This window comes from Podarcis raffonei, chromosome 10, assembly GCF_027172205.1.
Source record: "Podarcis raffonei isolate rPodRaf1 chromosome 10, rPodRaf1.pri, whole genome shotgun sequence".
Classification (NCBI taxonomy): domain Eukaryota; kingdom Metazoa; phylum Chordata; class Lepidosauria; order Squamata; family Lacertidae; genus Podarcis; species Podarcis raffonei.
Genome location: NC_070611.1, coordinates 45,938,409 through 45,966,250, shown reverse-complemented (window position 1 = coordinate 45,966,250; position 27,842 = coordinate 45,938,409). Strand labels below are relative to the sequence as shown.

At 41.4% G+C, this 27,842-nt stretch overlaps 1 protein-coding gene across 4 annotated transcripts; it reads left to right on the top strand.

Annotated features, from left to right (window-relative positions):
- The first annotated feature begins 72 nt into the window (after window positions 1–72).
- On the top strand, window positions 73–27,842 carry XPNPEP3 (X-prolyl aminopeptidase 3). 4 transcript variants are annotated; one of them, XM_053407327.1, is made up of 12 exons: window positions 75–281; window positions 1,080–1,130; window positions 3,150–3,266; window positions 6,083–6,148; window positions 6,811–7,209; window positions 8,206–8,408; window positions 11,123–11,185; window positions 12,534–12,647; window positions 18,758–18,843; window positions 19,590–19,773; window positions 22,335–22,455; window positions 24,788–27,842. In XM_053407327.1, exons 5-12 carry the CDS (start codon window positions 6,867–6,869, stop codon window positions 24,952–24,954), a joined length of 1,281 nt encoding a protein of 426 aa, XP_053263302.1. In that variant the 5' UTR covers window positions 75–281; window positions 1,080–1,130; window positions 3,150–3,266; window positions 6,083–6,148; window positions 6,811–6,866; the 3' UTR covers window positions 24,955–27,842. The 4 variants fall into 4 exon arrangements, with proteins under 4 accessions (XP_053263300.1, XP_053263302.1, XP_053263301.1 ...); XM_053407326.1 differs by lacking the exon at window positions 6,083–6,148; XM_053407323.1 differs by lacking the exons at window positions 1,080–1,130; window positions 6,083–6,148.

Here is a 27,842-nt window from a genome sequence, read left to right as displayed (position 1 = left end):
AAGGAAGTGGGATGCAATCTCCGGTCGAAATGGGCGTAATGACGCCATCAAGCTTCGACTCAAAGCAGAGGAGGTCCTCTCAACTTGCCTGTGGTCTATTTGAGCTTAGTTTAGGCTGGCATGCTAGTGAGTGGGGACTTGGGAAAGAGAGGAAGAGGGACGCCGGTTTCCCCTCAGAGATCGCCCTGTAGTGGTGGGTGCTGTCCTTGCAGGTTCAGCCATGGTGTTGTTCCTAGCACAGAGACTTATGCAGCCTGTAAGGGGCATGTGCAGCTTTTCAGGTCAGAGACTTTCTTTCCTTCTAAAGATGAGCTTCCTTCGTTCTGGGGAGGGTGGAAGTTTCTTATGCTAGGCACTCGGTTCCCACTGTGTGTGCACTTTAGTTTCCATTATGGACAACGGAAACCAGTTTATGTAACTGGGTTATTAATCCAGTTAAAATACATTTCTATGATGAGACACAAAATCTTCAGAAGGTCATATTGGGTTAATCGGAATACTTCATATAAAGACAAAAGACAAAGGTTCTCGGGTGTTTAGGGTCGCTAAAACTACATCAACTTCTGAATTCAGAAATGAGGTGGTAAAAAGAGCATGGTTTTCAGACAATGCAGTTCATTAAAATCTCAAGATAGGACCAAAATATTATGTAGTAGAAATTCTCATTTAATTTGAAATTCGTTACCTTAATTCATTTCTGGCCATGAATTAGCTGAGTTATATACTCATTTAAGTCTCATTGTTCTTAGCTGGAGAAATGTGTTTTAACTCTTCCACACAGAGATTAGTGGACTTGTGTTTTGAAGTATGGCTGGATTTTAGTTCTATGTCTTTTGTGTAGTTTGTGAAACTACCTGGTATAGTTTCTCTTATACTTGCATTTGTTCAAAGCTCTTTATTTTGGCCCTTCTATTTGTACATTTCTGATATATTTGTGCAATTCTATAAAAGCAAATAAAAATATCCATTGTTTCAAAGTCTTTTGTTTATCTTACTAATTTTGAATTGTTGAACTGGAAAAAAAATAATAAGGTTAAGCTTCCTTGTCAACCTTTGAAACAATCTGTTACACGTTACAGATTAAAAGGACATACATTAAAGGTTTTTAACTGAGAAACTGAATGCTAAAGGTAACCTAGTTCTTTTATATTTTTCATATTATACTGTATGTCACCTTCCAAAATGTGTACAAAATGAAGATTTATATGATAGGAAAACCTTTATGATCACACTGAGTTTTAAAGAAACTCAAAGGAAAATTAAATTTATTTTTAAAAACTTGTTATGCTTGAATTGCTAGTTTATGGTGTAAAATAGAGAATCCAAACTCTCTGGGTAGCTGGATTCTATGCAATACAAGATACACTTAACTTTATTGACATCAGCAGGCTTAGGCATGCCCAACTCTGCATAAGATCAGGCTGCAATCCTCTACAAACACTTACGGAAGAATTAAGTTCCATTGAATTCAGTGGGACCTCTGAGAATGCAATGACTGGATTGGGTGTTAAGTTTGTAGTCCTGAGCACCCTTTCTAGGAAGAAAGTTCTACAGAGCTCAGTAGTATTTGCACCTGGGGATGCTGCTGCAAAATGCAAGCGGTGAGGGAGGTTGTATTCCTCTGCATGTTTACCTGATGGTAGACCCTTTAAATTCTGTTGGATTTATTTCTATATGAAAATGTGGGCAGCTTATTCATACAGTACTTATATTGGAATATGTCCTATTGAGTTTCTCATGCAAAGTATAAAGCTGAAAAGTTGCATTCCTGAGCAGATTTATGAGGGGTAATAATTGGGTAATTCCTTCTAGTAGACAGTCATCACTCTAGTTTCCATTTACTTCAGTGAGTATATAGTCCAATCTTATGCATATTTACTTGGAAGCACCTATTGTGTGCAACTGGGCTTGCTCCTAAGGAAGTGTGTATAGGAGACCCTGAACCTATGCTGAGACTGGGTTCCACAGCTGCAACCCTATGCAGAGTTTGGCACCCCCAACCCAACTTAATTCAATGGTTTTTATGCACAGGATTTCAACCTCAGCTACTACTGATTTTCTCTAGATTGTATTCTTGGTCTGTAATGACGTCTATTAGCAATTTTTATGTACCCACCTAGTTGCCCACTCTTGTGAATGTTAGCAGTTTATTCAAATGTAGTATTTTGGCACTTGAATGAAATACTTTGATACCCTCCCCCCTCAAATAAGTCTGATTCTCAATATTTTCAGTATATTCCAAGTGCATATGAATAAAATCTATATTGATAAGAGTGCATTAATAATTGGACAGGTGGTAAAATGTTTTTGTGTCATGTGGTACTCCCTACTCAGTTCCAAGGAAGAGAAACATAAGCATTACAAGGTCTACCAGGGCAGAGGAGAGTTAGGACAGTGTCCTTACAAAACAAATACTGCTAAAAATACTGTGTTGCGCAGGAAGAGATAAAAGGAATACCAGAATGGAACTTGCAATACAGTCACATTCTTACACACACACACACACACACACACACACACACACTTTAATCTCATTGTATAGTTTTGGAAGGATGGTTAGTTAATAGAAACATCACTACAATATTTTAGTTATATTGTAGAACAGGTGTGGGGAACCTGTGCCCTCCCCAGAAGTCATTGGATTGCAGCTCCCAGCATCCTTGATCATGGACCATACAGACTTGGGCTGATGGTAGCTGGAGAGTGTTTGGATAACCACAGGTTTTCTACCCCTCTAGTAGAAGAGTATCAGTTAACCTTACCCTGGTAAATGGAGGGTAAGCGCCACAGCTAAGGTATTTGCAACCTTTGTGATGGAAATAAATACTGAGGACAGACCAAAAAAATCTTAAAACTGATGTCCTTTCTGAAAGTTAAAGAGAATTTGTGCAATTCTGTTCTGTCACATTTGTAAGTAAATTGAAGATTTAAATCTTTTTGAATCTGCCATCCATAGCTACTTTTTGGAGTTGTACTTGTGAATTCAGTGGGGCTTACATTTATAGGTTTGCACTGCAGGTTATTCCATGTGGATTTGCCTTAGAAGAAAGGTGAAAAGAACAGTGCTTAAGAATGGCAAGTGTGTGACTTGACTGTATTACACCTAGAAAGGTCTTTCAGCTTGACACAATGCAGCTGTTTTCTTTTAGACTGCAAGTTTTGTTTCTTTCGGAATTTGTCCATCCAGCCTGTTGAGCAAAGGAAGATTCCAAACCGGTACCTAGGTCAACCTAGCCCTTTCACACATCCACATCTTCTGAAACCAGGTAAGGATCATTTCAGTACAGTCCTAAGCATATTTACTCAGAGGTAAGAAACACTGTATTCAGTGGGACTTACTCCCTGCCATGTTTGCATAGGATAGCAGCCACGGACACTAGTTTCTAAGCTGTGTCATTATATTCTTTTTATTTTTCATGAAGAGGAGGAAAATTGTACATCCTTAGTGGAATTCACCTTCAGAAAGTATTTCCTAAAATTCCAAAGAGGTATCATCCCTGTGTATGCATTTCTCAATCAGTTCAGACTCATTGCTTAAAATAATAGAGCATCCCAATATGAGATAAAACTGAGATAAATACAGCAAAAGTTTTAAGTATAGAACAATGAAATGGGGGAATGGAAAGTGTACATTTCTGTGAGCAAAGGCAACATGTAAACCAAGCAGGTATGGCAAACAAATATTTCCATGAGAGCAGCAGCAGGGAAAAAATTACACATACAGTGGTACCTCGGGTTACAGTCGCTTCAGGTTACAGACTCCGCTAACCCAGAAATAGTACCTCGGGTTAAGAACTTTGCTTCAGGATGAGAACAGAAATCATGCTCCGGTGGCGTGGCGGCAGGAGGAGGCCCCATTAGCTAAAGTGGTGCTTCAGGTTAAGAACAGTTTCAGGTTAAGAACGGATCTCCGGAATGAATTAAGTTCTTAACCCAAGGTACTACTGTAGTTCTTATGATTGACAGAACTTACCTCCTTCCCTAAGAACTTTTCTTAACACCAGTTCCATATTTTCCTACCTTCAGAGTTGCAGCAGGTGGGCAGAATGTCAGGTCCTTATCATAGCACTGAAAATCTGGAATACCTTCCCATGTCAGTCTGGGCCCATATTTATGGGTCTTCAAGTGGACAGGGAAGACAGTTTTGTTTCCAATAGGCCTTTAGGTCATTTTACTGATGTGCTTCTGACAGAAGAGTGGAATAAAAAAGTTTGTAAATAAAAAAAAAAACTCTGTCTGCTTGATTGGCATTTGTAAATTAGGCCTGGGACTGTCATTTAATTGTACAGTCATACCTTGGAAGTCAAACAGAATCCGTTCTGGAAGTCCATTCGACTTCCAGAACGTTCAAAAACCAAAGTGCGGCTTCAGAAGCTGTGGGAGCCCCAACGGACGTTTGGCTTCCAAAAATCATTCAAAAACTGGAACACTCACTTCCAGGTTTCGATCATTGGGGAGCCGATTTGTTCGGGAGCCAAGGCGTTCAAGATCCAAGGTACGACTGTATAGCTAGCAATCAATGTTCCAGAAAAGGAATCATTCACCCACACTTGAAACTCATGGTTATTCAACCATGCTTTCTTCCAAAAGTGACAATCCTTTTCCTTTATCTCAAACACCTTTATTTTCCATTTGTATTCTGTGATTTGCCTCTCTCTCCAAACATGTATCCTGTTGTCATTCATGTTTAAGTCCCACTGAGTTCAATCAAATTAGTATCGGAATGCACTGTGTGGTTATTTGTGTATTATTTTATACCCTGCCTTTCTACTTGTAAGTTAAAATTACATTACTATGGGCTGGTTCACATGTCATTTTAAGTATGGTTTAAAGCTGAACATATTCTTGCATGTGACTAAAATAACATCCAGTTTATTCTCTTCTCCACTCTTGCTGCTGCTGCTACACTGCCAGAATCTAAGCTATGCTTTGGCTTTGCATTGTGTCTGAACCCAAGCTCATGCTGTGTATGGAAAGAGACAAACCATAAACCCAGGTTCAGATATGATGTGAAGCCAAAGCATGGCTTAGCTCCAAGTAGCATGGCAGTGGCCATGGTGAGGAAGGAGCGAAGCGTCCACAGTTATGGTCCCATATTTAGCACGTTGCAAGTATACTAAAGCTTAATTGTGGTTTCAAGTGGTCTGCAAACTGGGACAAAATATTACTGGATTACTATAAAACTGAACCCTTATTCTTCCATTCCATTATAAGAGGCCCCAATGGAACATGTAGTCCAGCAATATGCTTCCCACAGCAACTGTCCAAATGTTTCCAGGAAGCCTCCAAACACAACATGAAGAAAACAACCCTTCCCTACTGTTTTCCTACAGGAACTGGAATTCACTGGCATGTTGTCTCTGAGTGTACTATTCAGTTTGCACTGTACTTTCTTCATTATGGGTTTGATCCAGTGGAGGCACCTGTTAGTGGAAGTGGGAGGCATAATTTTCACCAGTTCTACCTCTTGCCTGCACCACCTCCCATGCTATTCCGGAGGGTCCTTCAGCAGAGGTGCAAAGGCTGGAACGAGCAGAGGTTGCCTCCACCCCCTTTCATTAGCAGGTGTTGGGAGTGACGTTTCTAGGAGTAGAATGCCACTCATGGGATCATTAGAGGCAACCCAGACTATTGTAAAGGAAAAAATTCTGAATGCAAGGTAGCCATATGAAACAGGTAGCATAAACATTTAGGCAAAGACCCTTTCTCAACCTGTGGGTCCCCAGATGTTGTTGAACTACAACTCCCATCACCCCTAGCTAGCAAGGCCAGAGCTCAGGGATGATGGGAGTTGTAGTCCAACAACGTCTGGGAACTCACAGGTTGAGAACCTCATATAACTGCTTGCAGCATTAGCCGCCTATCAATTTCACTGCGACTTCCTTCCATGTAAGCTTGCTTAGGGATTGTAGCCTAAGGGTGCAGTTCTCACATAAAACGTCCCACTTAACTTCATTAACATGTACGAGTGCAGGATTGTAGTCATAGATTATGCCAAGAGTGTACCTCATTTGCAATCAGCAGCTCTTGTTTCTTCAGTCCAGTTGTGTTAAAAAGACTCTGTACTTTGCATTCTTTGCAGATAAAATGTGGTTGACAGATTAAATCTGCAGTTCCGAGAGAGAGAATTTTTCCTTGGAGCTATTAGGTACATAGCTTATAATACTAAAAATAGTACAATGATTGTTCACTGTTAGAAACTTGATAATTTTTGGAGAAATTTTCGCTGGGCAATCTAATATCTCTTCTGACTTCACCTGAAAGGTTGCAGCCAGCACTACCATTGCCTGTTCAATATCCAGAAGCTGAAAAAGTGTAGTATGTCAATTGGGTTAAAGTGTACCTATTTTCTTCCTCCATCATCACCTATTCTCCAATCTAAAAATTAATATCCTTATGTTAGTTTGTGGAATGCCTTGAGAATTAATGTTAGTTAATTTCAAATGGAGCTTTTTTTTCTTACACATGACTGTGAAATACGCTGAGAATGTTTACACATTGGAGCAGGGCAGGGGTAGCCAACCTGTAGCCCTCCAGATGTTGCTGGACTGTAATTCTCATCACCCCAGCCATTGGTTATTCTGGCTGATGCTGATGGGAGCTGGAGTCCAGCAAGTTTCCCACCTTGGAGTAGGGAAAAGAATAGTGATGAGGAGAAAAGGGGGTGTGAGGTGGAAAGGAGAGTCAATTGAGAGGAGCAATGACATGCTAGAGGAGGAGAATTTGCTGCTTAGCAGCATAGCGCAGAAAATTAACGGCATGAAGAGGTGTTTTTGAAACAAGAATAGCTATTTTGATTTCTGTTCACAGGAGAAGTAACACCGGGGTTGTCGCAAGTGGAGTATGCTCTCCGTAGGCACAAGTTGATGGCTCAGATACACAGCGAGGTGCCAGGCATGGACCACACAGTGATTCTGCTATCCAATCCTACCTACTACATGAGCAATGATATTCCATACACCTTCCACCAGGACACTAACTTCCTGTATTTGTGCGGGTTCCAGGAGCCTGACAGCATCTTGGTGCTACAGACTGTGCCTGGCAAACCTTTGCCATCCCACAAAGCTCTATTGTTTGTCCCACGGCGGGATCCAAGTAGGGAGCTATGGGATGGACCACGGTCTGGCACAGATGGGGCAGTGGCTCTCACGGGCGTGGATGAAGCATATACCATAGAAGAGTTTAGGCACCTGGTGGCTAAATTGAAAGGTAAGAAGAAGAAGAAACATATAGGAGATGTGGATTGGTAGGAGTTTCGGCAGGGTGTACAAAGCCTTTGGGCAGGTTGCTCACAGGTGGAGAGCATAGTGGAAACATGCAAAGGAATTTTGTGCTCCCAGCTACCTGGTTGTAATTCCCCCCCACCCCTTTAAAAATATTTGAGAAAAATTACATAATTAACATTTTAGATTCTCCTGCGGTTGTTGGGTGGCCTGTGGCTCAGGGATCTTTACTAATAGAGTAGAAAAATCACAGAAGTCTTCAGTACCGTGGCAAACATTTGCATTGTCCCTTCAGGATCCCTTTATTTGAATAATGACTATTAGGGAAGAATAATGTGTCTACTTGACAGGCTTGCTTCTTTCTGACATAAATCATCCAAAGGCCTGGTTTTCCATAAGATTAGATGACATATTTACATTGAGGGAAGTGGATATCCTATTTACACAGACAATTTTCTGCTGTGAAATATCTATAATTGTATCCTGCATTTTAGATCCTACATTGAGCCGGGGTGTGTGTGTGTGTGTGTGTGTGTGTGTGTGTGTGTGTGAGATGACCTCCAAGGTACCTTCCAACTCTATGATTTTCTCAGCTTATAGTTAGCTGGAAGCCTCATACCCAGCATTGCTCAGGAATTATAAGTATTAAAATCAGTGCAGGTTTGAAAGGTTCAGTCTGCTACCTTGATTCAAAATTGTATTCAAACAGAGATGAAAACCTGCTGTTTGATCCCAGGAACCATCATGTAAAGCTTGGTGAAGGTACCTTAAGTGATGTCCTCAGATGCATGGAGAACAGGCAAACTTTCCAAAATATATAGTCGTACAATTTTGTTTCTAAGTGGATGGTGCATTAGAATAAAAAGAATAGTTTCAGCAATAGTTCTTGCTAATTCCTTTCAGGCAGATTTTCAAAGTACTGATTTCCCCTAAGATATATATGGCTAATTAAACTAACATGTGTTTATATTCTGTTTCACAGATGAATCTAGCATGGTTTGGTATGATTTTGCTAAACCTGTGCATCCACAACTCCATTCTGATTACTTGCTACACCTGGCAGAAGTCAAAGCTAGAAGCAAGAATCGTATCCGAGCAATCAGGCACTTAGTGCAAAACCTACGACTGGTTAAATCTGCTGCAGAGATTGAGAGAATGAAGATTGCTGGCAAGGTGACATCACAGGTACGGGACAAGGCAGTTGTGCCTAACAGGATGTTAACAGAAAATCTGGCATGGTGCAGAAACACTTTTCAAAGGGGAGATGGGATGTGGACATACTTGGGTTGCTTCTGGCTGGATGGTTCTGGGGACTGTTCTTTTATAAGTGGGTAATCCCAAGGAAAATACAGTGTGGTGTAGTGGTTAAGAGCGGTAGTCTCGTAATCTGGGGAACTGGGTTCGCGTCTCCGCTCTTCCACATTCAGCTGCTGGGTGACCTTGGGCAAGTCACACTTCTGTGAAGTCTCTCAACCTCACTCACCTCACAGAGTGTTTGTTGTGGGGGAGGAAGGGAAAGGAGAATGTTAGCCACTTTGAGACTCCTTAAAGGGAGTGAAAGGCGGGATATCAAATCCAAACTACTCTTCTTCTTCTTCTTCTTCTTCTTCTTCTTCTTCTTCTTCTTCTTCTTCTTCAATTTTATGGGAAGGCATTTGTATACCAAGTTTTCCAATACGGCAAGACCTTTATTGGCTAACACAACAATTAATTTCATACAAAGTAATTCAACAAAACACCAATCAGGTGGGAACCAAATGTACTTGATCTTCTTCGTTATTCCTGTACTTAGTTTCACAATCTGAGCCAATTCCATCTTGGGTTGTGTATCTAGTGACATCCTGTGGTTGGTCTTAGAATGCAGTGTTTTGAAATAAACTTTGAGGGGCATTTTTAAGAAGCAGAACTGGCCTTTACAAATCCATAATAATCCATTATGGAAATGATTTCTGATGTTGTGGGATAAGATCAATTTCAAATTAAATTTGAAAACATGCTGTTTGACTATAGATTTTTATAACGATATATTTAATGATAGTAATTCCTGGTTCGCCTTTTCCAAATAGGAATATTGCTAAGAATAAAAAAGAGCCTTTCGGGATCAGACCAAAAGCCCATCTATTCTAGCACCCTATTCTCACAGTTGCCAGTCAGGTGCCTATAGGACGCATTCAAACAGGACATCAATGCAACAGTCCTCCCACTTTTGTTTACCTAGCAACTAGTATTCAGAGGCATGGCACCTCAAACACTGCAGGTGGTACACAGCCAGCACAGCTATCAGCAATTGGTCGTGTTATTCTCCATGAATTCTTTCAACCCCTTTTAAAGCTATCCAAATTGGTGTTCATAATTATGTATTGTAGTGGTAGATTCCATTTCTCTGTCCAGACTCTTCCAACAATCAGATTTCTTCTCTAGAACAGTGTTTACCAGCCTATGGGCTGGGACCCACAAGTGGGTACCAAAGCCTGTGAAAGTGGATCAGGGGCTTTATAAGTAAATCCAACACGATTATTGCTCTTAATCTTACAACTTTTTGTTTTGTTGGCATATACTGTGTTGCTGTGTTGACGCTTGTTACCATAAATATTCATGTTGCTTTAGATAAGCTTTGCAACTTTATTTACTCATTAAGGGCATTATTTTATTGCATTGTAAAAGAAAACAATGGTTTGGTGTCAAGTGACTGAGGATACAGGCTTAATTTGGGCATCACATTAAGCCATGATTATGTAAGATTAATGAAGGTTAAGCATGAATTTTCAAGTAAAGAATCACTACTTTAGATTAGAAAGCAAATCAGTATCAGAAACCATGGCTTGTGCTAACTGTGGCTTGGTTTGAATTGAATTGAGTAGTTATGGCTCTGCTTCCAGAGGCTGCTGTACCATAAAGGCAGAAGTGACTGGTCTGGACAGATTGCCTTGAGATCTTGGCGCATGCAATGTGTTTTTCTCCCATGTTTGGCTACCTTGTTTAACTGGGTGTTAGATGTGGAGGACATACCTGACTAATGGTGGTTTTCCCAAAGCCAAGAAGAGATCCCAAGCATTTGGAATCTTGCCACCATATTTCCCTCCTCACCAGGATTAGAATGTATTTACAGCAGTCCTGACAGATATACATCCAGACCCAGGTGAGCTTTATACCATGGAGGCAAGCTAACAACTGTGTGAGAAACTGAAAGATGCTGTACATAATTGACCCGGCTTTGTTTCAGACTTTCATGAACAAACCTCTGTCAGCTTTTGAGGGTAATGACAGAAACAGGGGTATGGTTTTGAAAATTTTTACAATCCTAATACAGTGGTACCTCGGGTTACATAGGCTTCAGGTTACAGACTCCGCTAACCCAGAAATAGTGCTTCAGGTTAAGAACTTTGCTTCAGGACGAGAACAGAAATCGTGCTCCGGCGGCGCAGCAGCAGCAGGAGGCCCCATTAGCTAAAGTGGTGCTACAGGTTAAGAACAGTTTCAGGTTAAGAACGGACCTCCAGAACGAATTAAGTACTTAACCCGAGGTACCACTGTACAAATATCTCCCTCTTTTGTGGTGCAAAAGCTAGCATGGGAAATGGGTGTGGGGATTTGGGGTCAGGTCATTGTCATAAAATGTGGCATGTGAAGTCTCTTACCCGCATCAGTCTCTGCTGATATTTAGGACAACTTTCTTAAGCTCATACATTGGTGGTTTTATGTACCAGTTCAAGTGGCCATATTCAGAGAAGTGGTAATGCTCCATGTTGGCTGTGAAATGCTGTGAAAGAGGCATTTGACAGCCTCTTTCACAGCAGTAAAAGCCTTCTGGGAATAGCTGTAGAGATGAATGTCATCACAGGCCATAGATCGGTTTTGGGTCCTAAGTTATGCTTATTCTATATTTCACTTTTTGACAGGCGTTTGTTGAGACAATGTTTGCAAGCAAATCTCCAGTGGATGAAGCATTTCTGTATGCTAAGGTATGTGCTTTGTAGTATCCGAGAAAGCATCATAATTCTTCATGCAGTTGGGATTGATTGATTGATTGAATTCAGGGTGGTTCACAAGATAAAAATACAGGATAAAAGCACAGATAAATAGAAGAAAAACAAAACAATAACATCCCCCCTCTTAGTATTGCATTGACCTCTTAGGCAGAAGTTCTATGCACACATACTTCATAGGGGACACTGCTGGTGCTGTGGTCTAAACCACTGAGCCTCTTGGGCTTGCCAATCAGAAGGTTGGTGGTTCAAATCTGTGCGACGGGGTGAGCTCCTGTTACTCTATCCCAGCTTCTGCCAACCTAGCAGTTCGAAAGCATGCCAGTATGAGTAGATAAATAGTTACCACTGTGGCGGGAAGGTAAGCGGCATTTCTGTGCACTCTGGTTTCCATCTTGGTGTTCTGTTGTGCCAAAAGCAGTTTAGTCATGCTTGGCCACATGACCCAGAAAGCTGTCTGCGGACAAATTTATGCTCCCTCGGCCTGAAACAAAAAGAGCGCCTCACCCCTTTGACTGGACTTAACTGTCCAGGGGTCCTTTACCTTTACCCTACCTTATACTTCAGAATAAGTCCTATTGGCCTCACTAGGACTTGCTTCTGAGTAGACATGTGGAGGATTGCACTGTTAGTTTTCCTTCTAAAACAACAATGAGAGCTTAATATAGGCCTTTGCTCTGCCACAACTCATTATGCATCTTTCCCTAAACTTAATTCCTTTCAAAAGGATAACAGACATGGGAGTGAGGCTTCAGAGAAGTTTAGGAAAAACCTGACAAACCTTAAGAGGTGTTTACAATTTTGCATTTGTTAGTCAAACAACAAACATTTTTATTTCATATGCACTCATATGAGGGTTTTATACCTTCATATCCAAGAATGTGTATTTCTTTCACACGAGCATAATGACTTGAATATTTCTATATTGTGCATTGTACTGAGCTATAAGTCTTCCTTCCCTGCCTAAGAAATGAATTGGCTAGGATATGGATTGAGCCTGCCACAGAGAATGTGCTTAATGGAATTAGAAGTGCCTCCTGGTTTTCCACATTTCTTTCAATCAGTTCATCCAATGAGCCCAAATCAGAAGCATCAAGAAGATAAATACAACAAATGGGAGAATTGCCTGAGGCAAAGGGAGTTGTGTAAATCTGTAATTGATTTAGCCACTTAAAAACTACCAGTGAATTCAAGCCCAGCATTGTATCCTCTACACCTCATTGGTTTGTTGTCCGTTGCACAAGCACAAAAGGTCTCGGATGTGTACTGTGCAATCCTGAGCCAGAATTGATGGGTTTTCTTATTTCCAACTTAATTATTCCAGTTCGAATTTGAGTGCCGGGCTCGTGGTGCTGATATTTTGGCTTATCCTCCTGTGGTTGCAGGTGGCAACAGATCCAACACCTTGCATTATGTGAAAAACAACCAGCTCATCAAGGTAACCAAACGGATTCTGACACTTCTTACTGCAACCTACTGATAACTTCATCTCTCTGAAGCCTTGCAAAACTATTTGGAGTTTTATTCTGACCCACGTTTGCTGTTTTGTGCACCCCTCAGAGTTGTGGCCTCTGCTTCCTGGGTGTGTGTCCACGCCATCTCTTACCATAGTTAGCTTAACATGGAGGAGAGGGTGTGGTCAGGAGTATGCCTCAGCAAAGCCTGAGCTACGGAGTGACTCTGCAGTGCTTTTTCCTTGTTAGGTTTGCATATCTGACTTGAATCCGAGAAGCTGTAACATTTATCTTGGGTGTTGTCCTCACAGAGGTCACGTGGACTGGTTCCAAAACTACTGTTGTTTGGCAAATCTTCCCATTAAGATCTTTGGTTTGACAACTGAACCTTCACTGTTCAATGATAGTAATTGCCTTCAGAGGGTGTCTGCACATAAAGCGTTGTGTGTGTGTGTGTTTGTGTGTGTGTGTGTCTTAGTAAAGGAGGCTTGCATTCTGCAAGCAAAGAAAGGAGTGATGAAATCTCGGAAGTTGTCAAAACCAGATTTATTTGGCCCAATACATTTTGAAATGTGCAGAATGTCAGAAGCACTCCAAACATACCACTGTGTGCTCAGTGAGCAAATAGTGTTTTGGTCAGATAAGCCTTGTTTCATAAGCAATATTTCATTCCCTGTCTTTTTTCTGTTAATTGTGATTTCTCTCCAATTTTTTTGCATTCAGCAAGCATCAGTTTTACCTGCCTGCTTACTGGAAGCACCCCTTTCCCAAATGCAAAGAGAGATAGTGGAACTCCTGGTGCCCAACATTCCACCCCATGTGCAGATTGGCTTATTCTGTGTTGGCATATCTGGTCTCTTTTATGCTTTAAACTTCATGTCTCATGTTTTAACCATAAGAGGCAAACATGCCAGGTTTTCACACTTTTCAAAAATAGCTATGTGCTGAATTTTGATATGGTGGCTGAGTGATTTATTTATGTTGAAGAGTGATTTACAAACAGTTCCATGTATGACAGGAGTGGGGCACCTGTGGCCCAACAGATGTTGCAGGGCTACATACAACTCTCATCAGCCGGTCCAGTCCATCAGGGGTGATGGCAGCTGTAATGTAGCATCTTCTCGAGAGCCGAAGGTTCCCCATCCCTGCTATGTGACCACATGTATACTAAACTTAACCTTTCTTGCTAGTGTGGGAGCAGATTGATTTTGGAGGTACAATTTGAGTCCCCCATTCTGAATGAGAGCTATACAAACATCAGTTTCAGATTATTCTAGTAATCAGCATACAGTCATACCTCGGGTTGAAGTAGCTTCAGGTTAAGCATTTTCGGGTTGCGCTCTGCGGCGACCCGCAAGTAACGGAGCGCGTTACTTCCGGGTTTCGCTGCTCGCGCATGCGCAGGTGCTCAAAATGACGTCATGTGCGGAAGTGGCGAATCGCGACCCGCGCAGACGTGGGTTGTGTTCGCTTCAGGATGCGAACGGGGCTCTGGAACAGATCCCGTTCACATCTAGAGGTACCACTGTACCGTGGAAGTGTCCTGCAAATCCAATGTGTCTACACTGTGCTAGAGTCTAGCTACAGCCTAACCCATCCAGATGTTGTAGGACTGCATCTCTCATCATCTACGACCATTGACCTTGCTAGGTGAGGCTGATGGGAGTTGTAGCCCAAAACGCTTGCAGGGCACCAGGTTAAGGGAAGGCTGTTACATTATTTCCTACTGTGTACCAGTGTCGTCGGTTGATTTGTGAAGGGTAGAAGAAAGATGCTGGAGGCAACGAAAATGTGTTTGAAGGCAAAGAGAGTCCTCCAGGGAGCAGAGCCAATTTCCAAGTCAGTGTAGAAAATATCTATCTTAGTGAATATTTTCAAACAGTCATCTTCTGTATCACCCTTTCTTCAACTCTGGTAATTGACTAGATACCTATTCGGATGTCATAAGCTTGGGAGGGTCCCATGTTTGCTGTAAGTTATTGTGGCTCGTATTGCATGAATCAACCCGACTGAACGGTCTGGCTGATGCCATTAACCATCAGGGTTGCTGGCATAGAAATAATAACACTGTCTGGCCCAGTTACACGGCTATTACTTGTATATATTAACCACCAACAAGACCTGGAGCTGACTGTGGCTCAGATCATCAGCTTCTTATAGCAAAATTCAAGCTTAAACTGAAGAAAGTAGGAAAAACCACTGGGCCGGTAAGATACAATCTAAGTCAAATCCCTTATGAATACACAGTGGAAGTGAGGAACAGGTTTAAGGATTTAGATTTGCTGGACAGAGTGCCTGAAGAACTATGGATGGAGGCTCGTAACATTGTACAGGAGGCAGCAACGAAAACCATCCCAATGAAAAGGAAATACAAGAAAGCAAAGTGGCTGTCCAATGAGGCCTTACAAATAGCGGAGGAGAGAAGGCAAGCAAAATGCGAGGGAGATAGTGAAAGATACAGGAAATTGAATGCAGATTTCCAAAGAATAGCAAGGAGAGACAAGAAGGCCTTCTTGAACGAGCAGTGCAAACAAATAGAGGAAAACAACAGAATGGGAAGAACCAGAGATCTGTTCAAGAAAATTGGAGATATGAAAGGAACATTTCGTACAAAGATTACCATAATAAAGGACAAAAGTGGTAAGGACCTAACAGAAGCAGAAGACATCAAGAAGAGGTGGCAAGAATACACAGAGGAATTATACCAGAAAGATATGGATGTCTCGTACACCCCAGGTAGTGTGGTTGCTGACCTTGAGCCAGACATCCTGGAAAGTGAAGTCAAATGGGCCTTAGAAAGCACTGCAAATAACAAGGCCAGTGGAAGTGATGGTATTCCAGCTGAACTATTTAAAATTTAAAAGATGATGCTGTTAAGGTGCTACACTCAATATGCCAGCAAATTTGGAAAACTCAGCAGTGGCCAGAAGATTGGAGAAGATCAGTCTACATCCCAGTCCCAAAGAAGGGCAGTGCCAAAGAGTGCTCCAACTACCGCACAATTGCACTCATTTCACACGCTAGCAAGGTTATGCTTAAAATTCTACAAGGAAGGCTCAAGCAGTACGTGGACCGAGAACTCCCAGAAGTGCAAGCTGGATTTAGAAGAGGCAGAGGAACCAGAGACCAAATTGCAAACATGCGCTGGATTATGGAGAAAGCTAGAGAGTTCCAGAAAGACATCTACTTCTGCTTCATTGACTATGCAAAAGCCTTTGACTGTGTCGACCACAGCAAACTATGGCAAGTTCTTAAAGAAATGGGAGTGCCTGATCACCTCATCTGTCTCCTGAGAAATCTCTATGTGGGACAAGAAGCTACAGTTAGAACTGGATATGGAACAACTGATTGGTTCAAAATTGGGAAAGGCGTACGACAAGGCTGTATTTTGTCTCCCTGCTTATTTAATTTATACGCAGAATACATCATGCGAAAGGCTGGGCTGGATGAATCCCAAGCTGGAATTAAGATTGCCGGAAGAAATATCAACAACCTCAGATATGCAGATGACACAACCTTGATGGCAGAAAGTGAGGAGGAATTAAAGAACCTTTTAATGAGGGTGAAAGAGGAGAGTGCAAAATATGGTCTGAAGCTCAACATCAAAAAAACGAAGATCATGGCCACTGGTCCCATCACCTCCTGGCAAATAGAAGGGGAAGAAATGGAGGCAGTGAGAGATTTTACTTTCTTGGGCTCCATGATCACTGCAGATGGTGACAGCAGCCACGAAATTAAAAGACGCCTGCTTCTTGGGAGAAGGGCAATGACAGGCCTAGACAGCATCTTGAGAAGTAGAGACGTCACCTTGCCAACAAAGGTCCGTATAGTTAAAGCCATGGTTTTCCCAGTAGTGATGTATGGAAGTGAGAGCTGGACCATAAAGAAGGCTGATCGCCGAAGAATTGATGCTTTTGAATTATGGTGCTGGAGAAGACTCTTGAGAGTCCCATGGACTGCAAGAAGATCAAATGCATCCATTCTTAATGAAATCAGCCCTGAGTGCTCACTGGAAGGACAGATCGTGAAGCTGAGGCTCCAGTACTTTGGCCACCTCATGAGAAGAGAAGACTCCCTGGAGAAGACACTGATGCTGGGAAAGATGGAGGGCACAAGGAGAAGGGGGCGACAGAGGATGAGATGGTTGGATAGTGTTTTCGAGGTTACCAGCATGAGTTTGACCAAGCTGCGGGAGGTAGTGGAGGACAGAGGTGCCTGGCGTGCTCTGGTCCATGGGGTCACGAAGAGTCGGACACGACTAAACAACAACAACAACAACATTAACCACCATGATGGCAAAGCCTCAAACTCAAGTGGTTTTGCAGCAGCGCCTGTCCTTGAGGGGCGTGTGATCATTGGCCCATTGAAGAGAGCAGTGAAGAAAGAGCAGGACTAAGACATCTTAAAACGAGGACTACACAGTCCTGTTCCTGAATGGTTTATTGAGATACACATTACTAAAGTAAAACCAGCTCTACTCTGTCCCAGGGTACTTCTGCCTACCCTGTATCTAGAGACAGGGACTCCCTCTCGAGAAAGCCAAGCAGGGAACTTCTGGGACATTCTCATACATCTGCATCAAACATGATGCTCCTTGTGGGGGGAATAATAAGGGACTATATTTCTGCACACAAAAACTGAACAGATGTAATGCATGTTCTCGTATCTGGATAGTCCCTACAGAATTCCCCTAACACTGTTTCCCCCTTCTTAGTTTGAATGCAGTGTCACAGAGTCCAGGTCTTGATTATTCAGTCATTTAAGAAAAGTATTTCTTCAGAAGTAGATGTTCTCTTCCTTCCTTTCCTTACAAAGAAACTGGTGAATGGGGCCACATGATGCCTGCCAGTTCCCAAAATTATGATGCTTTTTAACAGGTGACTAATAATTGCTGGGGGAAAGGGAGGCTTTTGACTAAGGAAGGGATTTCACTGTTCTGATTACTTGGAGGGAGATTGGGGGAATATAGGAATGATAATGAACAGCTGAAACGCACAAGCACAGGGAGGCCCTCTTGTCGCAGGGCAGCAGGTGGACTCTTTCTAGAGTAGCATATTACTGGTGAGACTCAGTTCTTAAAACAAGGTCTTTTATCTCCACCGTTCCCTTCTGGAACTTAAGAACACTGATCACAGCTGCCCTGAAATGGATTTCGAGGTTTATCGGAACAACAGAATCTTTTGTACGCATTCTATCCAGTTGAGCTGAACTGTCACAGAGATCACAATAAGGTTTTAATATGCTTCCAGCATGTTATAAAATAATATTATATCAATCCTATTAAAATAAGTTAATGGTGTGGTTTTTTAAAGACAGTGAGTGTGATGATTACGTCTGTCCCATTCAAGTCTCAGCAGGCAGGCCTTATACTGCAAGCCGTCTGTGATTTTAATAAGAACCCATCAAAATAAGGTGACCATTTACATTTAGAGGGACTTACATAAGGTAGAGAGCATGAAGTCAGCATCTATGACAAAGATTTTAGTTACTTCAGCTAAATCATGGGCAATGCAAAACATTTCAAACATATTCATTTACCATTAGGACACAGATGGGGAACCTGTGGCCCTCCATGTATGGTTCAACTGTCGCTCCCATAATCTCCAGATAGCATGGCCAATGCTCAAAGGAAGGTCATAGGTCTGCATTCCTGCATTACCTGCAGTTGGCTTCATGGGTCATTGGAACAATCTGTAATTGTGCATAAACAGCTTTTCCTCTTTTGTATAGCTAAGAATCGCCCATCTGTCTAATCTGTTGGCTGGTAGAGTTCTGTGCAACTCAGAACTTTTCTTTAAAGCACTGCACTAGGAGAAGCTGATCTGATTAGAAGATGCTTATTTTGTATCTCATACTGTCTTGAGCAAACATGCCACCAACTTTAAAAAATTTCTTTGGCCTAACCTAGGCAGACAGGATGTTCAGGAAAGGGCAGGACTACAGCTGGAAAACAGCTTCCAACACCCTGGTCTTCTGTCTGATGAAAAAGTAGTAGTAGTTTATCCCACCCAGTATTATGCATAAATTCAAGTTCAAAGAGTTCTCTCTTATTTTCTGCCTCTGGTTGCGTGAATTGCTTTTTCTTCTGCCCCAGGATGGAGAAATGGTTTTACTGGATGGGGGATGCGAATACTCTGGTTATGTAAGCGACATCACCCGCACTTGGCCCATCAATGGCAGGTAGGTTCTGTTCCCAGCAGGAGAATACCGCACTGTTTTTGAGGTCACGAGAGAGCTGCAGCTTGCAGCCTCCTGAGCATGCCTGCATCTTATCTGTTGGGGAGTTTTGGGAGGGTGTTGGGGAAATGAATCCAGGTACAATTTCAATAAACCTGTGATAGCTTTGCTCTGCTGAGTTTCCTGAAAAGTGTCTCTGCTTCACCACTGTCCTTTCTCTAGTTCGTTGTGCATCAGGGGCTTTTCTCCCCTGCTTATACTTTCATGTTCTTGCTCAGTGCACAACGATCAGCCTGCTTCACAAACCTCAGCATGAGGCTAATGGCTTATGGTTGTGATGATGCAGAACTACCCCACTCATTCAGATATTTCACATGGTTCTGTTCCACTTCAGAATGCAGGTGGGGCTTCTGTTTGGATAGTTAGTTTGCATTCATATTTTGTGCATACTTTGTATGTTCTATCTGGAAAACAAAGTAAAGGTTACTTTTAAAAAAGACCACAGACAGGGCACTCATTCCCCTTCCTGTGTGGAAAGCCAGCATTTTAAGCCTTGTCTTCTCCTTAACATGCCAAATTTTGATGCTTAGAGCGTATTTGATAAGAGGCGAGTATTTGAACATGCACTTCTCCCCCTGCATTCTGATGTGGAACAGTTTCGGTAGGGTCACATCACATCATTATTTTGTAGCCTGGACAGGCTTTCCTTCCTCTGCTTGGAGTGGTTTGCATTTGTCTCTCATTCTCAGGTTCACCAGTCCCCAAGCAGAATTGTACCAGGCTGTACTGGAAGTCCAGAAGTCCTGCCTGAGACTGTGTTCTCCAGGCGTGAGCCTAGAGAACATTTACAGTCTCATGCTGACCCTCACTGGACAGAAGCTGAAAGATTTGGGGATCCTACAGAAAAGCACCACCGAGAACCACCTCTTCAAGGTACTTTGAGTAGATAATGATGTAAGGAAGCAATCTGCTGCCTTTCTCCATAAAAAAAAGCAAACAGGCACTTCAAAACTGGCCATTGCAATTTTGAAGTGCCAACTTCCTGCCAATGTGGGTGTTTCTGAGATTTCTGGTATTGTTGCAGGTCCAGAAAGGATGTGTCTTGTAAAACCAAAGGTTGGTAGCAGTACCTTTCTCGTGCAGCAGATGGCAGAACATTCAGCTAACTCAGGCATGCAATAGTTTAATTCCTGACAAGTGTCAGTTGAGTAGGGTGGGACTGTTCTAACTTGTCTGTGATATCATTAAACAGAACTGCCACAGGGGGCAGGCGAGGAGAGGGAAATGCTTCATTTTGTGGTGGTGGTGAGAGTTACGGGAGGTATGCTCACAGAGCGATTTTGTTCTCATAAAAAGTAGGAATCCGACTATTCTGGAAGTGTCTATTAACGAGTCACTTTGATTCTGCTTCGCTGGGTAATGCTGCACACAACAGGTGTGTTTTCTTGCTTTGTTCTTTGATGGACAGATACAAGCACAAATAGTATTTCAGCACAGGTTATTTCCCTCTTTTGATTGCCACTCCCTGGAATTATCTGAGGGAGATCAGATGTTCACTTCTATAGGACGCTTTTAAAAAAAGTAAAATTCAATTCACTTTCTATGATACGTCGAAAGATGTTGCAAATTAGAGAGACCCTGTTCAAAGTACAAGCCAGTCCTGTGACTTGGATCAGGCTGAATATATCCTTTTATAAATGCACACAGAGGATGAGCCATAAGTCAGCTGCATTCACATACTCCCTGGGTCAATCCCTGGCATTGTTAGGTAGAAAAGAACCTGGAGAGTCACTGCAGCTCAGTGACAACAATACTGAGCTGGGACTGCTTTCAGTTTATGAAGGTGAGGCTGAGAATTTGATGTATTAAGAACTTCTTGATATTTCTTTTTTGTGGCAGCCAAACACATTGTAGCTAGACATTGGAGGTACATTAAATTCCTTTGACAAATGGTAAAAACAGATTAGACCCTAGCCTTGATGGAGAAGTTAACAGAAAAATGTAAAGCGCTTAGAACTCAAACCACTAGTGAAGACCTTTATTCCACATGACATTCTTTTTTGTTTACTGTGCAAAACAATTATTGTCAGCCACCTGAGAACATGTTGACTATCGTGGAGGAAGATTTTGGGTTGAGGGGGGGAAATTACAGTATTTTATTTTTAAAAATTTATATTTCACTTGATTGTAACAAAATATCTTAAGTGGTGTAAAAGAGATATTAAAACTAAATAAAAACAAGTAATGAAAGACATTTAAAAACAATGAAATGCAAATGAAAAAGAGATTAAAATGCATCAACATCTACATGTCTGGTTTGGCTTGGCTAAACAAAAATGTTCTAAGCTGGTGGCAAATAGAATACAGTGGTACCTTGGGTTACTGACACTTCAGGTTACAGACGCTTCAGGTTACAGACCCCGCTAACCCAGAAATAGTATCTCGGGTTAAGAACTTTGCTTCAGGGTGAGAACAGAAATCGCGTAGCGGCAGCGGGAGGCCCCATTAGCTAAAGTTGTACCTCAGGTTAAGAACAGTTTCAGGTTAAGAATGGACCTCCAGAATGAATTAAGTTCTTAACCTGAGGTACCACTGTACAGTGAAAGTGCTTGCGTGATATCAGTGTGCAGAGAGTTCCAAAGTATACGTGCTACAGTTTGGTTGGAAATCAGACATAGCAACTTTGTGGCAATACTTCTGAATTTGTCCTAGTTTTCTTTTGTTTATACGAAAAAGCAATTAAAATGTACAAAAGCAAACCCTGGGGACAACCTGCTAGAGAAAGGCACTTGTCTGCTCAAGATGGACAGCAGTCGGTGTGTGTCCTCTTATTCCCCTTCACTAGGAGGAGGTAAGTACTAGGAGCAATTCCAACCACTGCCTATGTTGGCTAGTGGAAGAAGGTGAAGATCTTGTTTCTACACATTGCCCAGTTAAAAAGAGCATTTTGTGAATTAGCTGTTGGAAAATCTGAATTATTGTGGTGAGACAGACAAGTGATCCTTTTAGCTGCAGTACTCCTGCCTTCCAGTGGTAGTCAGGGAGATGTTTCAGGGAGCTTCATGAGCACAGTTTAAGTGCACCTAAGAGGTCAGAGAAAAACTGTATCTCAAAATGGAGGTTGCATTTTTGGCTATGGAAGCTGATTCCTACTGATAGGTCTGCAATTTAATGCAAAACATTTGAAGGTCACTGAGCTAGTTGTAGTCACAACAATAAGTTCCTTATATTGTTTGTGTTAGAGGCTTCCTTTTTATCTTCAACCAGCTGCCTGTGAATTTGAACGTTAGGACCAAAACATTTTTGTTTTGTGTGAGAGGCTCAGGAACAAGAAGGCAAATGAGAGGGATCAAATGATGCTAGTTGTACAGAAGCAAGAACTATGAATTAGTTGCATACTTCCCTTTCAATGTATGTTTCCACTCTCAGCACTGAAGAAATGTGTGCATCCCTTCACATTTTGCTTGCTTTAGGAACATGTCATTGTCTTGTAGGCTGTTCGGAAATACTGCCCTCACCATGTAGGACATTATCTGGGAATGGATGTTCACGACACCCCCGATGTATCTCGATCGATCCCCCTCCAGCCAGGCATGGTGATCACCATTGAGCCAGGTAAAAATACACCTTCTCAACAATGCTGGAATAAAGTTTGCAGGACTGTGTGTGCATGTATAGACACTTGTGTATACAAATGCCTACACCTATAAACATACATGTATGTGCATGTATACCATAGGTTCACAGAATTGCCATTCGGTTGGCATATATGGTATTTTCTCCTAACTTGCCATCCTGAGAATCCTAGTTCTCACATTTCTAAAGTTCTTACATTTCTAGCTTTCACAGCAACGATGAAAAGCTAGGAGACGTGTAGGCGGCATCTGGTAAAACCTAGGACAATAACCTGAAGGCTGAGCAAAACTTGAGCTTCTAGGGGCACTGACATTATACTAAACACAACAACTTACATTTTTCCAAAATGCTCTGAGCACATAAAATAGGGTATTATTTCAGTAGAACTTGCAATACTTGCAAGGTTGGGCCAGGTTAGTTCATTAACTTCTGTTAAGGAAAGAGATTCCACAAGCTTTATTCTACTGTGGATGTATCTTAGCTGTGTCTTCTACAAGAAGAAAACACTAGATGCACTTAATGAGGAAACCCCCAGAAAAACCTCTGCATTGGTACGGCTCAGAATCATGGTTGTATATTTAGGATCACTGTCTAAGTTCAGAGTTGCTGCTGGCATTTCATATTCACCTGCATGGTAGCGCAACATGTTGCTGGTTTTTTTCCAGCAAGAACAATACAAAGCTGCTTTTAGTTTGAGATCATCTTCCATCAGCAAAAGAGGTTCAGTTGGTGGGAATGGGGGACAGAGCCTTTTCTGTGGCAGGTCCCATTATAAAATTACCTTCCTTAGGGAAGTTAGACTGGCTCATCCCTGATGACTGTTAGGCAGGAGATTTTGAATAGTTTTTAATTGGAGGTTGTGGGTTTTAATTCTACCCTTTTTGGTTTTCAATGCTCTGCTTTAATTCTATTACTGTTTAGTTTTCTGAATTTGGTTCTGTAAACTGCCTTGGCAGCCCTCATTAATAAAAATACCTTTATTAGAAACCAAGATTACTGACCTAGCTGAATAGCCACAGCATGCTACACTGGTGTGACACAGAATAAGCAGTGGCAGATTTCACCTTGCCTAAAGTGTGGGTCAGGATAGGGCTCACAGGAGCATCTCAAGGCCTATCTATCTTCTCAAGGCAAGCAGCTACTCAAGCCAATGGAGAACTGATTTCAGTGTGATGCCTCATTAAAAGGCAAATGTATGAATGGGGGCTAAGAATGGGGAGGTTCTTCCTACTGCATAAACTCTCCATCAGGGGTTCCCAAACTGTGGTCCATGAGCCTGCTTCATTCAAGTGGTCTGCGACATGTCTATAAAAATTCAATAAGAAATCATACAGCACCTTGCCTAGTGAATTGAAATTGCTACAACAAACAGAAAAAACATTAAGTGACCTGCCAAGACGCTTGGCAATTTGCAAGTGGTCTGAGAGGGGAAAAAAAGTTTGGGGACCACTGCTCTACACCTTTTCCTCTGTGATTTAAACATGTTGCACATACATTTCAGTGGATTTGGTGGCTAAGTGCTCTTCTTCTGACAGCCTTTTGCATATTTGAAAACTATCAGCAAATGTTTTCTTTTTACACTACACGACTGGTCCACACTGTATAGCAGGCATCTGCAGAGACATGAATAACTAACCAATAGACTATGTCACCCACCTCCATCTTGTACCAACGAATGCAATATGCAGAGTTGTGTGTCCTTGTATTGTACCACTACTGGACAAAGCTATTTCTCACAATCTTCTTGCTTGTTTAGAGTCTTTTCTCTAGTGTGAGCCCACATAGCCCTCCTCAGTCCTGTCATATATTTGTATCAGGGTTGAAGATGAGTGCAATTGCGTTTCTTTATTAATACCGGAGAGGACTGGACAGTTGATTCCTTAATCTAAGAAAATGAAGCCTTTACAGTCATACCTTGGAAGTCAAACGGAATCCATTCTGGAAGTCCGTTCGACTTCCAAACATTTGGAAACCAAGGCGCAGCTTCCAATTGGTTTCTGATTGCGCAGGCGTACTGGAAACAATAGCAGAAGCCACGCCGGATGTTCAGCTTCCAAAAAACCATTTGGAAACCTGAATACTCACTTCCAGTTTTCGATTGTTCAGGAGCTGGAACGTTTGACTCCCGAGGTGTTCGGAAGTTGAGGTACGACTGTATTCATGTATCCTGCCTTCTAAATTGTGTTAGTTTTTTTGAAATATTAAGTGGTTTATAAATGTTTTAAAATAAATCATTAGTGACATGCTGCATATTTGTGACGTAGTTTTTAACCCAGGCCCTTTAGTTTTGGATTGCCATATTTATTTCCAGGCATCTACATCCCCGAGGATGATGTGAGTGCCCCTGAAAGATTTCGTGGCATTGGTATACGCATAGAAGATGATGTTGTAGTGACAGAGAACACACCATTAATCCTGTCTGCAGACTGCCCAAAGGAGATCTATGACATTGAGCAGGTTTGTGACTGCCGCCCTTGACTGTCCTTCACTGCCTTTGACACCTTGCTCAGGTACAGATCAAGAAATATGCTCTCCCAAACATTATGTAGTCCTTTATAGACTTTATAGTGTATTTATAGGATTTTTAGAGTGGTGCCGCTGGAAAAATGTTACCTGCAGGGAAATGTGTGTAAATATTCTTGGACAGCATGAACAAAGTATTTAAGTGGGGAAAATGTAGTTCCATGACAAGTTGTTGACTTTGATGCAAATGTTAAAGCAAATCAGGCACAGAAGCTGGATTTCACATCCCACCATCTGGACTATTTATTGCCCCTGTGCAAATCTTGTTGTCACTTACAGTGATATATTGAATTGTGGCATGGTTGTTCCTTAGTTTCTCAGATTGGGTTGTGGGGGCAGAGCTGGATTTCGGCTTCTGATGAGATTTGCCTTTGTTTTAATTTCAAAAGCAGGAAAAGAGTGTTCTTTCCTTTTTCTCCCTTGCAAAAGGTGGTCTTTTGAAGGCAGCAGCGCAAATGCTCCAGCTGATGAATAAAAAACCGAGAGACAAAACCTTAACATTTAAGTAACATTTCTTTCTTTGAAGGCAAAAGAAGAGCTTTAGCTTTAGGAAGTGGTGTCAAAGTCATTCTGTGAATAACAACTCACAACCCAATCCAATGAAAATGTGGTGTGCCTAAGAGCATTGATATAGTGAGCTTAAGCAGACCTAACTTTTAAATCAGTCAATACAAGGCATACAAATGAGAGTTTTAGGTGTATAAGCTAATTTGGTGGGCTTGCATGTAGTTTCACTGAGGAAGCTTGCCATGGGGTTTGGGTTACTTTTTTCTATACGTTTTCTGCCTCTTTTTCCTTGGTTCTTTGAAGAGTCACTGGCAAGGACATTCTGGAACTGTTTGTATTTAGGGGTAGATAACCAAGTACATAATATGTGCATTTTGCATTCAGTATCTTAGAACCTAACTTTCCTTCCCTGAAAAGGGCAGAATTCATTCATGTTCACAGAATGAGATTTTCTGACTCCTTCTATTTATAGCCCACTGAATCCTCCAAAAATCTTCTCTTTAGGGTTGTGGGACTATTGGGAATGTTGTGGGTCATGATGCAGAGAGCTGCATTGGGAGTGGGGAATTTGCGGAAATCTCATCACCACCTTTAGAATATAAGCCATGTTTAAGTTTCCTTGGCCAAATACAGAGAGATGGTGACCAGGCAATGATAAATTCTCCACTTCCCTATTTTTTCCCTGAGAAATGCAGCAATTTAAATGTGACTGCATCATTCTGAACTAATGCAAGGTATCAGTATTTTGTAAGTGGGTATTCATACCCAATGTAAGGCAGGATGCGATCCTTAGATAAATGTGATTTTTTTTAAAGTTGTCTTGCCTGCACAAGATCAAAAAATGAAAACTAATGTGAATGAGATTAAAGCAAAGTTTTGTTTTAGTTAGATCAACAGAAATATTTTACATTTGAATGTAAAGGAGAAAATGTTACAGAATTATCCAGCAACCAGACTTTGTCTGTGTAGCACTTTTTGGATCTCTGAATGAGATATTTTATATTTGTAAAGAGTATTATTATAATATATATATTTATATATAATGTACAGAATATTTTATTCTGATATGAACCAAAAAAAAATTCTCTATCAGTAAAAGGTGTCGTTTAAAAACATTGCTTTAAAACTCTGATTATGTGATTGCCAGTCAGAAGGCATTCTGCCCATCAGTGCTCATCTTCTTGTGATAGCACTACTGAAATTGGGACTTTCTAGTTTTCTACCAACAGCAGAAGGTATGTCCTTCTTTTTTAAATATTCTAGACTTAAATGACTATGTACAGCTATGTATTATTTTTTGAAAAGGACAACAGCATCTAAATTTAAGCATTAGGTTTTGTAAAAGAAAGGACCTAGGATGTACAATTTTTAGCTGCTCCTCTGTGAGGCTGCAGCACAGAAGACACATGCAAGAAGGCACACTTCAGGAATCTTATATGCTTCTGTTCCAGCCTGATGCTAGGCTGATCCTCCCTTAGGTAAAGGCAGCTCATGTTCCTTTTGCCATGATGACTTGTTCAACACCTGCCTGCTGACATGTTTACATTTCACTGGTTGCTGTCCACCTGTGGTGGTTGTGGGGCAGGTAGCAGTGAGGGGAAAAGTGAGCTTTACCCCCCTTTGAGAACTGGTGGTATAAAGAACTTGTAAAGAAGGTTGCTTGGCTGTGTCTCTTTTTGGCCCTTTTGGCATTAACCAGCTGGAGGATGAAGTTGGAAGTGTGTGTCTACACTACAGAACATCAGCAGTTAGGTAGGGGGTGGGAAATCTTGGTGATAAGGCATTAAGAGGCCCTTTATAAAAATGATAAATTGGCTGGGCAAAATGTGAGGATATTGCCTAGTAGGGATAAAATAATTTCTACAGAGAAAAAAGATATATCTGGGATCTACATTTTTCCTCTTAGTTCTCTTTGCCCAAAATATTGTATTACTCCTCTTTTGTTGCAAGGCCTTATACACAAGTTACTTTATCTATTGATACACTGACTAGAAAGCTAGACTAAACAGTTTAATTGTATTTGCTGCAGTTTTTACAGAACTGTGGTCAAAAGCTTGAAGTGGTGTTTTCTGTTTGTTGAAGGAAGTATTTAGCAAACTTTAGCCCTCTTATTGGACATTTTCATTTACCAATCTCTATTTCTACTATACTCATTGTTTTAAAAGCTGTAAGACATAATACAGATATAAAGTACTTACATTCTATTTTGTATGTAATGTTTGTAGAATGAATACAGCTTTCATGTAACTTAAATACTGTTACTTTTTGTCAAATACTAGCTGAAGTCCTTACAGCTTAAAAGATATGTGCTACCAAATAAAAAAATGTTGTAATAT